Below are 14064 nucleotides of genomic sequence, written 5' to 3' on the forward strand. Positions count from 1 at the left end.
CATCAATCCGAGTGTATATCGTATACTTTGCGCGGTACAAATGAATCTATCGCGTGTATATACAACCAACGTCAATTCGCTCGATTAAAAGTAATTGTCGCGTCTACATACCGCGGGCATCAATTTATTTTCACTGTTTCATCAAACTTGACCCTAATTTTTTTCATCAAATTTTTTTTTTTTTTTTTTCTCTCACCACAATCGTACGTTTCAAATGAGCTGGCCAATCATAGTGTTCATGGTATTTATTTAATGACTTCTAACGACGAGTGAAGGGTTATTTATTAACGAAAAACACTGTAGTGTTCCTTTCTCGTCACGTGTGCTTTTTAAATCCCCGCTTAAAAAAGTGTCGTGTCGTCTGCTAAGCTCCAAAACGATGACAGCCCGCCAGTATATATATATGTGCATTTTGTTTATGCCAAATAAACAGTTGCATGTGCCTGCCTGATTGATTGCCAGTCGAACGTGAAAACACATCATCGATTACTGGACGAATAAAGGATAATGAGCTCTAATTTACGCTCGAGGAAAATGAATGCCAGAAGCGGCAAAATAATAAGTAATAATGCAGAGCAATCACACTCGAGTGTGACGTCAAACATACATATATGAACAGGTGATAACGTTAAAGAAGCGGTGGCCGGTGATGATCGATTTTTTCTCCCTCTTTTCGATGAAAGCCCACCACACGCAGGTGACATACTGTTGTTGTGCTGTGTAATTATCATCCTACGCCGCTTAGACGATTTTTCGTAGCAGCTGTAATTTATCATGCAGTCGGCAGCAACTTTTTTTAAATTGTTTCCGTGAAAAGTTAGATTAGATTGCAATTTTCTTGAATGAAGAGTGAAGTTTTCAATGTTAATTGTTAATTTGTTTGGTGTTTTACAGGTGATGCGTATTAACGACCAATTAGTCGGTGATTGATTTTTTCCAACTATGAGCTTGTCATATGGATAACAAGGTTAGTAATTTACATGCTAATCAGTGTCTATTATGATAAGGAAAAAGAGGGAGATGCCGCATAAACATGTGGAGCAATTAACTAGTGTATTATTTTCATTCTGCATGAAATATAGCAGGAAAGAGAAAAGCAGGGATAATGGCTTTTTCATTCAGAGCAGGTACCAATTGGTGCCACGATTTTCCAAAGCTTGCCAGAGAGTCAGGCTTCTATTTTAATACTCATTCAGCTAGAGTTCGAGTCGATTGGAATCGCATAAGTAAGTGTCATTTTTTTCAGTTAAAGGCTTAAAGCAAGAAGAGCAAACTATATCAAATAAATAAAAATCTGTTATCTGTGTTGTATCAAGTATGTTACTATTCCAAGGTAACAACTTCATTGCTAGAGATAAGAAAAAAAAAAAATTTAAGCAAATAAGGAAACTCGGGATATCTCGGAGCCTTGAACTTGTTCTGACACTTGGTCAACATTGAAACATCTAAAATCATGATTTTCAATATTTCTTTCAGGTGCAATAGATGTAGACAGAGTTATAAGAGAAAGAGATTTTCAAACTATTGATGAAAATGTTAATTATGTTATTGATTATTATTTGGAGAGTGAATACGATGTAAAGATTCTGGATCCCAATTTTGTTAAACTGTTTCGCTTGGCTCAATTGGCTGTTGAATATTTATTGTACTGCAAGCAATACTTGGACCAATCAATTGTCATTTTGAAAGAGGAGTTAAAGTATAAAATAGAGGAAAATGTAAAGCTAAAACACGAAATCTCACAGCTTCATATTTCAATGAAGGAAATAAAAGAAAAATTGAAAGAGAAAAACAAAACTGCTGATACAAAGTCGGATGCGCATGGAGAGATTCATAAAGTAAAAATTATTTTTTTAACGTTTATCCAACAAAATTGGTGTACAAAATTTTAAACATTTTTACATCATAGTGCCCTCACTGTCCCAAAACATTTGTGTCGGCGTCATTTGCCAACGCTCATCTGGTTAGACGCCATTCGAATTTGCAAGACGTACTGTCAAACTCGCTGCCAGCGGCTCATGAGGAATATCGAGTTGAGACAGAAAAATTGCACAATGAAATTAAAACGCTAAAGGAACGTCTTAACCAGACTGAACGCGTAATCCGAAGCGAAACGAGTAAAACTTCCGTGGAGGATGGGAATTTGTATCAGCACGATGATCAGTACCGCAGATACCAGGATGAGATCAAAAATCTGAAAACTTTGCTGTTTACAGAGATTAGGGTAATTTTTCAACGACTGTTATAGTACTTAATTTTTTTATATCGATTTTTTTTTACATAATATACCGTTTTTAGAATATTAAGAGAAAGGAAGCTAGTGTAACTCAGCAAGAAAATGATGTAGACTATGAGAATGTAAAAGAACTGATAAGCCAGCAGGAAAATGAAATTCAAAGACTGAGGAACCAATTGCAGGAGCAGGTAATACTTTTTTTTTCCTTTTAATTACGTAAAAAAATTATCCCGTTCGTAAATTTTGATTTCAGTTGAAAACCAATACAAATGAAGTTCAAGAAAAATTAACGAAACAGGAAAGTTATTGGAAATCAAAAATCGAGCAGGTAGAGAATCAACATCGCAATGACATAGAGAATCTTTTCACCCAGTTGAAACAAACTCAAGAATCCGCGAATTTCATGAAATCGCAGTATGAGGAAAAAGTTACCGTTTTAGAGAAACAATCCGTGGACCAATCAAAATTGCTCACCGCACAGAGCGAGCAATTGAGCAATATTACCAAAGGCATGCTGGATAGTCAGAATCCAGCAAAACAAACAAGAAAGCTAGAGGTAAATAATTTAGCGCACCAAAAAATTAATAAACAAAAGGTTGAAAGTCTTACGGAGGATGACGTAGACAGCGAGAGTAGTCAGAGCGTAAAAGCTCATTTAAAAAACAATTTGGTACAAACTGTAAATAAGCAGTTATCTAGTCCAATGAAACCAAACCAAAGTTATCATAAACTTTCATCAAATAAGAAAATTGAGGAAACTCGACAAGTTAAGAAGCGTGAAGAACCAGTTAGGCAGCAGAAAATACCGAAACGGGACGAAAGAAAAATTTATCACGACAACAAGCCAAAAAGCATGATGAATGTGCGTAAAATTACGAAAAATGGTAATAAATATTCTTCCCTCGATGAATCGATGAGTGCAACAACAACTGGATCAGAGTCAGAGGAGTCTGAGTCTGCAGAAGAGACTGAGGATGAGTCAAGTGAATCATCGGCGACGCGTACTGAAACCACTGACGACGAAGATCTTTCGCAATTGGAAGAAAAAATCTCCAAAGTAAGATTCTCGTTACATTTAAATATGTCTCGATTTTATTTGAATCAAATATAAAATGATTAATTTATGAATTAAAGCAAAATACTGAGAACAAACGGCGTTCTTCTACTGCGTCGTTAAAGTCTGTTAGACAAGAAATGCAAGAAATCTTTGAGACTAAATTAAAAGAATTAGGAATTGATCCAGAGTGGGCTGGAATTCCCGAAGCTACTTTCAAACAAAAAATGGAGGCTGTAAAACATCATCAAAATGTCGCTTCCAAAGTAAGTATGCGAATTTTTTCATAAAAATAAATCATTGCAATCAAATAATTGCCAAAACTTTTTTGTATTTACACATAAGAAATATCCAAAATATGACCATACACGCCGAAAAATTCTTGATGAATTGCGAGAATCTGTTACTGAACAATCAATAAAAAAAATCGAATCGGAAAAAAAATCGTTTCTCAACAAAGCTATGAAAAACGTCAAATCAAAAGCTTTAAAAGCATTTCACGATTTCAAAGGGCATCACGGTAAGGATACATGTATTTCTGTTGTTCACATTTGATTTACTACTACTTTTTGATTGTCATTGATTCCTTACCTGCGTACAGACACATCAACACCCATATTGAGCTCAAAAAATTCAACTCCCAGAGAATCTCAACCAAGACGAAAGTTGAGCCTCGAATTGCTACCTAAAAAACCAACTCAGCTTGATATTCAAGAAATCATGAGACAAGCCCCAAACGAATTTGAAAGGAAGCAGAAAAAAGACGAACCAGTCCTACGTTTGAAACCCAGCTTACTTAGAGATGAGAGCATTCGTCAACAAAATACAGAACCCATTATCGAAGCAACTCAAAGACCAAAGCAGTTGCAGCGCTCTTATCAAACCATCGAGGAATTCATGCAAGATATCGATAAAAGTCCTACATTCGAAAATTCTAGCGCCAAAGTAACTTCCACCCCGACTAAAAGCGCGAAAAGTATACTTCAGGATTCTTTTGCTCTTGCTAACGACTCGGACCAATCGTCAAAGCAAAGCATCATGTGGGCTCTTGCCTCGCCTAAGAACAACAAAAGTGTTCTTAAATCGGCAATGGGCTCAGCTATGGTCAAGAAGAAAGTGCTTTTCGATCTGGAAAAAGTAGACAAAGAGAAAAATTCCGAGAAAGAAGCAGCTGAAACAAAATCTATAGAAGAATTCCTGCTAGAAGAAGAGTATAAAGATAAAAAAGAAGCGAACGATAGTGACTGGAATACAACTTCAAGGTTTGTTCAGCAGCAGTTTGGAAAAGTGAATTTTTTTTTACCTTTATCATTTTAATTTTTAGCATTTTGGAGGAAAAACTAAAGTCACCCATGAAAGAGATGAGTACAAGTTCAGAAAACATTCAACTGAAAACGTCTCAGAGCGAAAGAATAGCTGAAATATCGAAAAAAATTCAAGAAAAGGTATGTCAAGTTCCCGTATTTTGGAGCGTCAAATTAAAAATAAGTAAATAACGCATCTTTCCTCCAGCTTGAATCATCTCGCCGTAAGCCAGCCGGTTCTGTGGAAGCCATGTTTTCCCCTAAAACGCAGTCTGATGAACCCACTTTTGCTGCACAAATGACTTCTGATGGTGTTAATTCTATGATGGACCATCATAATCAAGTACCTCGTCCTGCACCTCGTAAACAACTATTAGAAACCAAAGACTCTGACCTAGATATAGATGAGCTGTTAGCTACTATAAGACAAAAAAGAAACCAAAAATTAATCTAATTTTACCATTTATTTTAGTACATTTTATACGTAAAAAAATTTTTTAATGAGTTTTGTTATAAACACTCAATATCAGTTTTAATAACGTAAAATGGCACAAATAGACTAAAATCTTAAAGCTTCTAAAGAGAGCTTTATAAAAGTATTACATCCTATACTATGTATTATATTATCTTTATAAGCTTTAATACCGAATGAAAGCTGATTAATAAAATATTTTAGTCACGTAAGAAAAATTACGGACAATGAATGTACATTTTAAAAACAACAGTATTTATCATAAGTATTATCTTTTTTTTTCCTACGTACATGTTCTCATACGTGTGTTTGCAATTTGTGTTATCTCACAAGTCTTGAGTGCTTCAAAGGGATACATCCTACATAGGTATGACAAACTGAATCAACTAAATGTACCTATTTACAATAAAATGTAGCTGTGTATTATCCGTCCAACAAAAGTATTTGTGTAGGTATTGTTATCCGGTAAAATGCATAATAATTTGTTTTTTTGTTGAAAAAGGTTTTTTTTTTATTTTTAATGAAATAAAAACTATTCTTTTTTATGAACTTGATCCTCTTTTTTTACCATCATAATCCCAACCACCATTTATCTTTATGATTACCTTGTTGTTGTCATTTTGATTCTAACTCTCCCTTACACCCAAGTAGATTTTCTTCTGTAATACGAAAAAAAAAGTATCTCTCTCGGTGTAACCGGAAAAATTATTGATTTCAAGCTTTTTGGCGCGAAGCGGTGATGGGCGCGCGCGCGCGGGGTGCGGCGAGTCGACAAGTATGGCGGATCGTCGAAATTGATCTGCCGAGGAGCAGACGATTGTTTACCAGTCATTTTTTAATTTATTGTTATTTATTTTTCATTTTACAATGTTTTTAACTCTAAAGTCCACTTGTCCAGTTATAGTTTTTCTACAAGCTATAATTTTTTTCAAGTATCGATGATAGATTGCCTGTTTCCAAAGCATCCAAGGTTATGACAGTACCACTGAACAAAGTAAGTTTTTCGTGTTTCACTATTTTTTTTTTTTTTTTTTTGTGACTCACGTAATGTTTATCCTTGTACTAAAAGTATGTATTTTATTTTTAACTTTTAGTGAACGAAAAGAATATTAAAATGAATTTCATGAATGTAACAGACTCATCACCATTAATATGTCTTCTCTGCCACTCAGATATTGATTCAAACGCCTTTACTAACATTTTCTACACATGCTTCCCTCACAGTGGAGAAACCTGTTCAAGTTTCGTACTAAAAATACTTAAGCTTTCCGATTCAGAATTACCCAGCTCTTATCTTTGCTTAAATTGCTTTAATTCTTTTTGGGCGCTTGAACAAGCTCAGAATACAGCAACAAGTGTTTTGTCTGAAATTTTAAATACCTTTAAAACGAACAACAATGAAAAACTATTTGATGACTTTTTGGATAATACCTTAAAGGACAGTGAGATTGCAGAAAACTCGAATGAGGCAACAAAACACGATGATACGAATAAGTCTAAGCAAGCCGAACAAGTCGTAGAAGAGTATTTGACTGAAAAAGATATACATTCCTTAAAAAGTATTTTCACTAGCGGTACTGTTATTTCTATACAGTTAATAAATAAGCAAGTCAATGAATCTAGTATTATAAGTAAAGATGAAGAGTCTCAAACAGTTGTTAACTTACCTAATCAACTGTGTGTAAATAGTCAAGGAACGGATGTTCCTCTTATCAGTCAAGAATCAAATTCGTCTGATACTAGTCAAGAATCAAATGTACCCTCCAGTTTAGATGCCATAAGCCTAGAGGACAATTCTGATTATGAAGGTATATTACGATTTCAATAATTAGAATACTTAAGATTTCTAATGAAAAATACCGTTTTTAATGAATAATCTGCTCTTGTTTCAAGAGTTTGAAACCGAGGACTTGGACATTCCAATTGAGAAAGTTACAAAGCGCAGCTGTAAACATTGCGACCAGACCTTTAAAACCGAGACGGGACTCCGCCACCACCTTCTCGACAAACATCCCGATTTGCGTCCCTACATCTGTGAAAAGTGCGGCAAAGCCTACAAACACAAACCTGCTCTTGAAATCCATCTGGGCATGCATGCTGGTTTCAGTCCTTTCAAATGCAATAAGTGCGGCAAATGTTTTACACAAAAAGGCGCCCTTCATAGACATTTACCGCTCCACACGAATGAAGCTCCATTCCAATGCGAAATCTGTGGCAAGTGTTTCAAGCATCATACAAGCTACAACATGCACTCTCTGTCGCATACTGGCAAGAAGGATTATCAGTGCAACGTACGTATTTTTATCATTGTCTGAAAATGATCAATTTCAAGTATACCTTTTATGATACATGTGTATTTATTATTTCCAAGATCTGTGACCTGCTTCTGCTGTCCACGTCTCACCTTAAACGACACATGCGTGTCCACACGGGTGAAAAGCCATACAAATGTCCGACATGTGGTAAAAGTTTTGCTGAGCGATACAACCTACATGCTCACAAGAAAATCCATGATCCCGAACAAGCTGCGGTAAAAGAGGCCAGAAGAAACCAGCACAAGTGAGTTGTTGTGTGAATTTTCGTTGAGCCTTTTAGAATTTTTAACAACTCACCATTATGAATTTTCGTTGCAGATGTGTGCGCTGTACAGCCACGTTTGGAACCAAAGCCAAATACATGGAACATTTGAGAACGCACGTCGGCGAATTAGCAAATGAAAAGCCGCCATCGAAATTGAGCAAATCGGATAATTCAGATAATGTGAGTACAACCACAAAGTTACAGGAATTAAACGGAGTGGATCTACTGGCTACGTGTGTCAACGAAGTATGGCAAAGTTTGTCATTGGAAGAAGAAGTGGCAGCCTTATAATTTATTTTATTGCAATCTATTAGCAGTTTTTTGTCCTTGGATTTATTTACTCGTGTGATTTTTTTATTATTTTACAATTGTGTGTTCCTAAGAACTACTCAGCGTTTGCTAGTCATTTATCATGATTATTTTTTATTATTTTATGCAACTAATTATATCATTTTTTAGAAACTGTTGCAAAGGGCGTTTCCTGTACCCATGTATTTAACCCCTTCTTCCTTTTCTCTGCCCAACTTGTCCTCATTCCTAAGTAAAGTTAAGTAAAAATCTAACATTTTTCTTTTACTTATACTTGAATTCAATGTCGCGCCCCATTGTAAGCAGTAGTACCTAATGCCTTAGCCGACCAATCAATCAAGGCATAGCCAACCGAGCTACAATTGCTCTGTTTTTTTGAATTTTTTAATTAAAGTATTACTCGAAAACTGACTGCAGAAATTTACTTATATTCTAGCTAAAATGAAAATCACGTGTACGTTTACATGAAAATATACATGTAGTCTTGTATAATTTGTATCCTTGAGCGGCCCGTGAAACTTATGTACCAAAGTATACGAAGGGTGCAATTTTACACGTGAAAGTATATATATATATATGTACGATGCATTTGATTAAAGCAATATGTGAAAGATGTCGATTGAATCAAAGAATCGAAATAATTTCTAATGCTCGAATTAAATATTTTACCAAATTGTATACATATATTTTTTACAACTCAACCTAGTGGAATATGATAAATTGGTCTCGTATATGTATTACTTTATATGATTTATTAGTTTGTGCGTTTATTTATTTATTTATTTATTTATTTACTCATTTATGTATATTGAAACTGCATGATGTAATAAAATAAAACAGTGAGTGCCCAAAAAGAAATCAACCCTATTGTTTTCATTTAAAAACCCGTTTCTTTAATACTTCAACAAATAATACATTATACCAAAATAGGATTTATTCCAAAAATCATAACTATCTTGGAAAAAAAGAAATCTACATACAAAATTACACAATTACACGTCAACAACGTTAGCAATATTGGCACTCAAAAGCGAGTACCCCTGTTTTAAATAAGTACAGCAGGATAAATTAATAAACAGCCAAAATACCTTCAATAAAATGGCAAAAAATTAGATGAAAGATATTAAATAGTATTCCTTTGCCTAATTATTGTGGTTGCATCAAAAGAGCACACGAAAAGTTACATAACGATCTTGATCAGTCTTACGTGAATAAGGTATACAGCATCTCAAAATGTACGGGAATAATAGTATATACTATGTCAATATATATATATATATATTTTTTTTTTTGCAGAAACAGACATTTTTAATTTAATTAAAAAACGCCAACTTATTTAACACGGGAGTGATTCGCCGTTAAACTCATGATGAAAATCGCGTGCGGCAACGACGATGTACTATGCGCTTAACAAAAATCGGCGTACAGATAAGAGACAAGGACAAAACGTAGCCGCGATCGGTTGACGATGGGACGGATGTGTCATGTATCGGGGGAGGCAATCTTCTGTATGGAGCTTCGATCGAGTTGATAGACGTGGAAAGCCTCGCTCTCGGTAATGTCGAGCGCTCCCATGCGCTTGTAAAACGATTTGGCCGGGTTCCAATCCGTGACGACAAACTCCATCTTGCCGATATTCTGCTCGATCGCTTTCTGCGCGTTGGGATTAAACAATTTTAATTATACAACGTGCTTTTTTTTCGTGCGCATTTACAAAGATTTTTGTCAACACACACACACACACATATATATATATATATATTTTTTTTTTTTAACGTATACGATGATGGTATATTTTTAGAGCACCTCCCCCCGCGTTGGGTTTATACATAGGTATATTCATATATTTTATTGCGTTTCAGCGCGCAAAAAATATTAAGAAAATGATCGAAGCTGCAATTTACGTGCAGAAAAAAAAAACAAATTTTCCTTACCGATTTTCCTTGATTTTAAGTTACGCTACTCAAGACATACATATATATAGGTACGTGTATATCCAACGCAAGGTAAGTGTCATTTGTATTAAGTATATGAATACATCGATTTTAGCGATGAGCACGACCGATCAACAACTACTGAAGGTATATATATATACACACGAGTATATCGGGTGTGTTTACAAAACAACACTTACATGAGCAATGGCCTGCATGAGCTGGTCACCGATGCGCCGATTTCGAAATTTCTCTTGCACGTAGAGGTCCTGCAGGCACATGTTTCTCCCGAGTCTCAAGGTGTACGTGTAATAGTAATGACCGTAACCAATGACGTTGTCGTTCATCACGGCCACATAGAAGCCCATGTTTGGATTTTCCACGTCGAACGTGTCGTGCTCCAAAACTGATACAACATATACATACAAGTACAAGATAACAAAACCGAGTATAGCTGGTAACTCAACACCACGTGCACACGTCACACGGTTACACACGGACGGATAGATTTTTTGACGGTTCGCATAAATATACCTGCGGGTAAGTACACGCGCACGGTTTGTTACTAGCAATCCAATGTATTTTTAATTTCCAATAATTATCGTTTCATTCGGTTCAAAAGTATTTTTTCATGTGTCTATAATTTATGTTATTGTAGTACACACCGCAGTCACCGCAGATACTTTGTGTCTATATATATACATACATATATGGAAGGCGAAAACAACGAGAAAAGTGTCGTATTGTACACCGATGTGGAGGACAGCGGCTTACCTTTGACGTCGATCTGGGGTGCGTTGAAGTGCTTGTGGAAGTTGGCGATTTCCTGTGCAGAAAAGACACAATTCGTCATCGGTACGAGTGCGAAAGAACAAGGTAAGCTCGAAAAAAAAAAAAAAATATTTATATTCCTCCTCACCTTCGACAAGTTGATAATGGCCTGACAGTCCTCCCGACGTGCCTCTCGAATCGTCACCTCGTCGCTGATGCTCATCTTTTTATATTTTATCGTCTCTTATAATATATTCTCCTTCTAACACTATTAAACTATTATACTTGTAAAAAGTTAGTTTTTGTTGTTTTTTTTTTTTATGACAACATTGGTATGTATATATATTATATAAGCATTGACAGAGGATTCGTAAAAAAAATGACACTTGCGAAGAGACAAAACAAAAAAATCGGTTCGAGAGCGCGAGATCGGATCGAAATGGAGCAGCGCGCATAGGTGTACGACGAGCTTTGCGGCTCGCGAAATGCCACTAAACGCAAAATTGTAAACAAGGGAGGGATGAGAGATGCACTCATATATACATATATATAAACGCTCTCCGATTTCCCGCAAATATACATATATACACATACCTATACATACGAACGACACAACGTGCTTGGTTGCATTGTATTATTTATGTATCCCCCGACAGCACGCAGAAAGAGAGAGAGCACGAATGTATCCCACATTAATTATCCATTACGTAACCCATTGGTATAGATATATATTTGTATTTGCTGCATACGTGTGTATTATAACGTCAGCGTCATTTTCGCCAAGTGTACGAATGTGTGGGGGAGGGAGGGAGTCACCAGACACACGCGGAGATTTGCGCGCAAATTTGTTTTGCCCGATGCTAGCCAACTAATCCGACAGACAGACAATTTTACTTCATTATATAATGAAGCACAGCGATGTACGGGTCAGTCACGTGATTTTTTTTTACTTAGTTTGAATTTATAATCGTGCGTTCTTTCGGCTTTTCGTTTCGTAAATTTGTCGTTTATTCGAAAGTGAAAAAAAAAAACAAATGCGATTTGAAAACTACAACGTGGATTGAAATTGATAGTCGATAATATATATAGGTTTAAATTTATGTTTACGGCTCGTTTTGGATAAAGCAGTAGACTATACTGACATTCGCGATATGCTTTTTGGGGAAGATAAACAATTAAACAGATATAAATACACGCGTTTATCCGAAAACGTTTGTTTTCCGTAAGAAGCGTCCGTCACCACCTATATTATATCGTATAGCCGATAAGACGCATACTAATGTCACTTTATCTTTTCGACTATATAAATGGAAATGTTTTGAAAATCAGCGTCATCCCGAATAGGCAAATAAATATTGTGATACTATGATGCGCCGAGAAAAAAAAAAAAAAAAAAAAAAAAAAAAAAAAAAAAAAGACACGATCAAACGAAAAAATGATATGTCTATTTTAGCCGCACGACTTGAATCGATGACGTCGGATTTACCGGAAAATGCACTTAAAAGCAGTTTGAAGAAGAAGAAAGTGACCCAAGTCGGAACGAACAAGTCACCCCAAAAGGTACGGTTCGACTTGGCCACCGTGTACCATTTCCCCAGGAATCAAGGATTCATCAGTGTACCTTCAAGGGTATTGTTATATGTATATTTTTATACGTGTATTGATACGCGATCGTTTTCATTATTTTTCCTTTAAAAAACTCGAAAATACGATCCATCAATTAATTTTTTTTTTTGTTTTCTTTTACAAACAAACAAGGACACCCGAGGAGATTCGAGTTTAATATCATCAATTGTTGTTGTTTTTTTCCGTAGAAAGTACAGTTGGTATACATATATTATTGCACACCATATGAGTATTTCTTTCTCCAAAATGAACATTTGGGGCATGAGAAACTCTTTTTTAGCCTTCCATGTGTAACAATAATTATAAAAAACAACGCCGATCTCCTACGAACGCAAGCTGAAAATACCCGTGAGAATGTGTACGATAAAATGTACCTGTTTGGCCACAGGGTGGCAGTACACTGGGCATGTCGGCGGTTCACTCGGACGAGGAGAGCTTCTCCTTCTCGGATTGCGAAGCGGTTGACGAGGATGAGCCGCGGTGCAAGTCCATCCAGCCCGTGCCTGCCCGGGAAAGGAGGTGCGTGCTGAAATCGGCCGGAATCGACACCATTGATCCCGAGGAGGGAAGGAACTGCCAGAAAATCAGGGTGAGCAGGAGACGCTGCGGGTGCGCTTGCAAAAAGGGATGCGACCCCGAAAGGTGCCCGTGCAGTCGGTCCAACGTTGAGTGCCAGGTACGTGCGTTACTTTTCCGCTACCAATGGAATTTTTTTTTTTTTTTTTTTTTTCCGCTCAGACTCCTTTTCTACGTACAAGGATATACATATATATCTTTCGTGACAATAACACGATTGACACCGCCACAACACGCCAACGATCTATTACTTTTTACTGCTTTTCATCTTTTTTTCAACTCAATCGATATACATTCTTGATCGATCGTTATGTTTTAAAATCGGTCCGTTTTGATGATACGCTATTGTATCGGATATCAAAGGTATTCCCATGAAATGCAAAACATTTGTACGTTGGAAAAAGAAAAATTGATCTGAAAAATATCTGTCATGGCATCAGGTGAACGGAAAAGGCTTTCCGTGCAGCTGTACGAGCGACGGCTGTGCCAATAAAAGCGGACGAGCCGAGTTCGACCCGGTGAGCGTTCACATACACTACACCACCGTAAGGATGGAGATGATGAAGCTCGAGGGAAAGCAAGACGAGGAAAAACACTGGCAAGAGAGCGAGGAGGAGGAGGAGTCTCCCCCGCCTCCCAGGTGAGCGAGTCGAACCATCATTTTTCCGCTGGGAGTCCCCTTCGTTTATAGATCTCGTAATTGTCGCATATTCTCCTGTTGCAGGGCAAAATCACCACCAGCTCGAAGACCCGTTACTCGCTCCACGAGCAAGCAGAGCAACCCGGCAGTGACCACGACGCTCCGTCGTTCACCTAGACTGAATAAAGATCTGTGCACCCCCGAATCAGGATTAGACTATTGTTGGCTGACCAATTCGACAAACTCGATGCGGGCGATCTAATGAAATCCATACGCCAACACTGCGTTGTATTTATTTTGACTAACAGTGCTAGCTTGTACACGGCTGGGAAACTGTCTGTCGAACCTTCATCTTGTCCTTTATAATACATGCACGTTATCGCTCGATTCAGTGACAATTTAATAATTGTTTGTGTTTTAAATTCGCAATAAAAGTCATTTTTTACCCTTATCACGTACTCTTCTCTTTTTCTGTTATTCAATACGAGATGAATTTGACGAAGCGAGTAAGTATATATATATTCTACTTGTGAACTGTCAACAGGAGAAGTGAGATGAACAA

General features: G+C 36.7%; 4 protein-coding genes across 5 annotated transcripts; 3 read left to right on the forward strand and 1 right to left on the reverse strand.

Moving 5' to 3' along the window:
- The first annotated feature begins 694 nt into the window (after positions 1-694).
- DZIP1 (DAZ interacting zinc finger protein 1) lies at positions 695-5158 on the forward strand. Its single transcript, XM_014364389.2, has 12 exons — positions 695-816; positions 895-967; positions 1083-1226; positions 1477-1838; positions 1910-2224; positions 2299-2424; positions 2490-3293; positions 3371-3556; positions 3636-3810; positions 3892-4552; positions 4615-4735; positions 4803-5158. Exons 3-12 carry the CDS (start codon positions 1106-1108, stop codon positions 5046-5048), a joined length of 3117 nt encoding a protein of 1038 aa, XP_014219875.2. The 5' UTR covers positions 695-816; positions 895-967; positions 1083-1105; the 3' UTR covers positions 5049-5158.
- A 686-nt stretch (positions 5159-5844) lies between these two features.
- LOC106647839 (uncharacterized) lies at positions 5845-8813 on the forward strand. Its single transcript, XM_014364392.2, has 5 exons — positions 5845-6060; positions 6161-6874; positions 6960-7357; positions 7438-7625; positions 7700-8813. Coding segments are annotated over exons 1-5 (1539 nt in total). The 5' UTR covers positions 5845-6059; the 3' UTR covers positions 7938-8813.
- Positions 8814-9236: 423 nt separating this feature from the next.
- LOC106647841 (thialysine N-epsilon-acetyltransferase-like) lies at positions 9237-10742 on the reverse strand. The gene is made up of 3 exons (XM_089594854.1): positions 10664-10742; positions 10090-10295; positions 9237-9608 (listed from the first exon to the last, which is right to left on the reverse strand). Exons 1-3 carry the CDS (start codon positions 10740-10742, stop codon positions 9438-9440), a joined length of 456 nt encoding a protein of 151 aa, XP_089450980.1. The 3' UTR covers positions 9237-9437.
- LOC106647840 (cysteine/serine-rich nuclear protein 2-like) lies at positions 10098-13946 on the forward strand. Of its 2 annotated transcripts, XM_089594882.1 has the most exons (6): positions 10098-10429; positions 10548-10765; positions 12114-12289; positions 12675-12962; positions 13303-13502; positions 13587-13946. In XM_089594882.1, exons 2-6 carry the CDS (start codon positions 10600-10602, stop codon positions 13762-13764), a joined length of 1008 nt encoding a protein of 335 aa, XP_089451008.1. In that variant the 5' UTR covers positions 10098-10429; positions 10548-10599; the 3' UTR covers positions 13765-13946. The 2 variants fall into 2 exon arrangements, with proteins under 2 accessions (XP_089451008.1, XP_089451010.1); XM_089594884.1 differs by lacking the exons at positions 10098-10429; positions 10548-10765 and adding an exon at positions 11538-11586.
- The last annotated feature ends 118 nt before the right edge of the window (positions 13947-14064 follow it).

The sequence above is a fragment of the Copidosoma floridanum genome, unplaced genomic scaffold, assembly GCF_036245765.1.
Source record: "Copidosoma floridanum isolate Cflo_tuat_1 unplaced genomic scaffold, Cflo_Japanese_pri ptg000021l, whole genome shotgun sequence".
Classification (NCBI taxonomy): Eukaryota; Metazoa; Arthropoda; class Insecta; order Hymenoptera; family Encyrtidae; genus Copidosoma; species Copidosoma floridanum.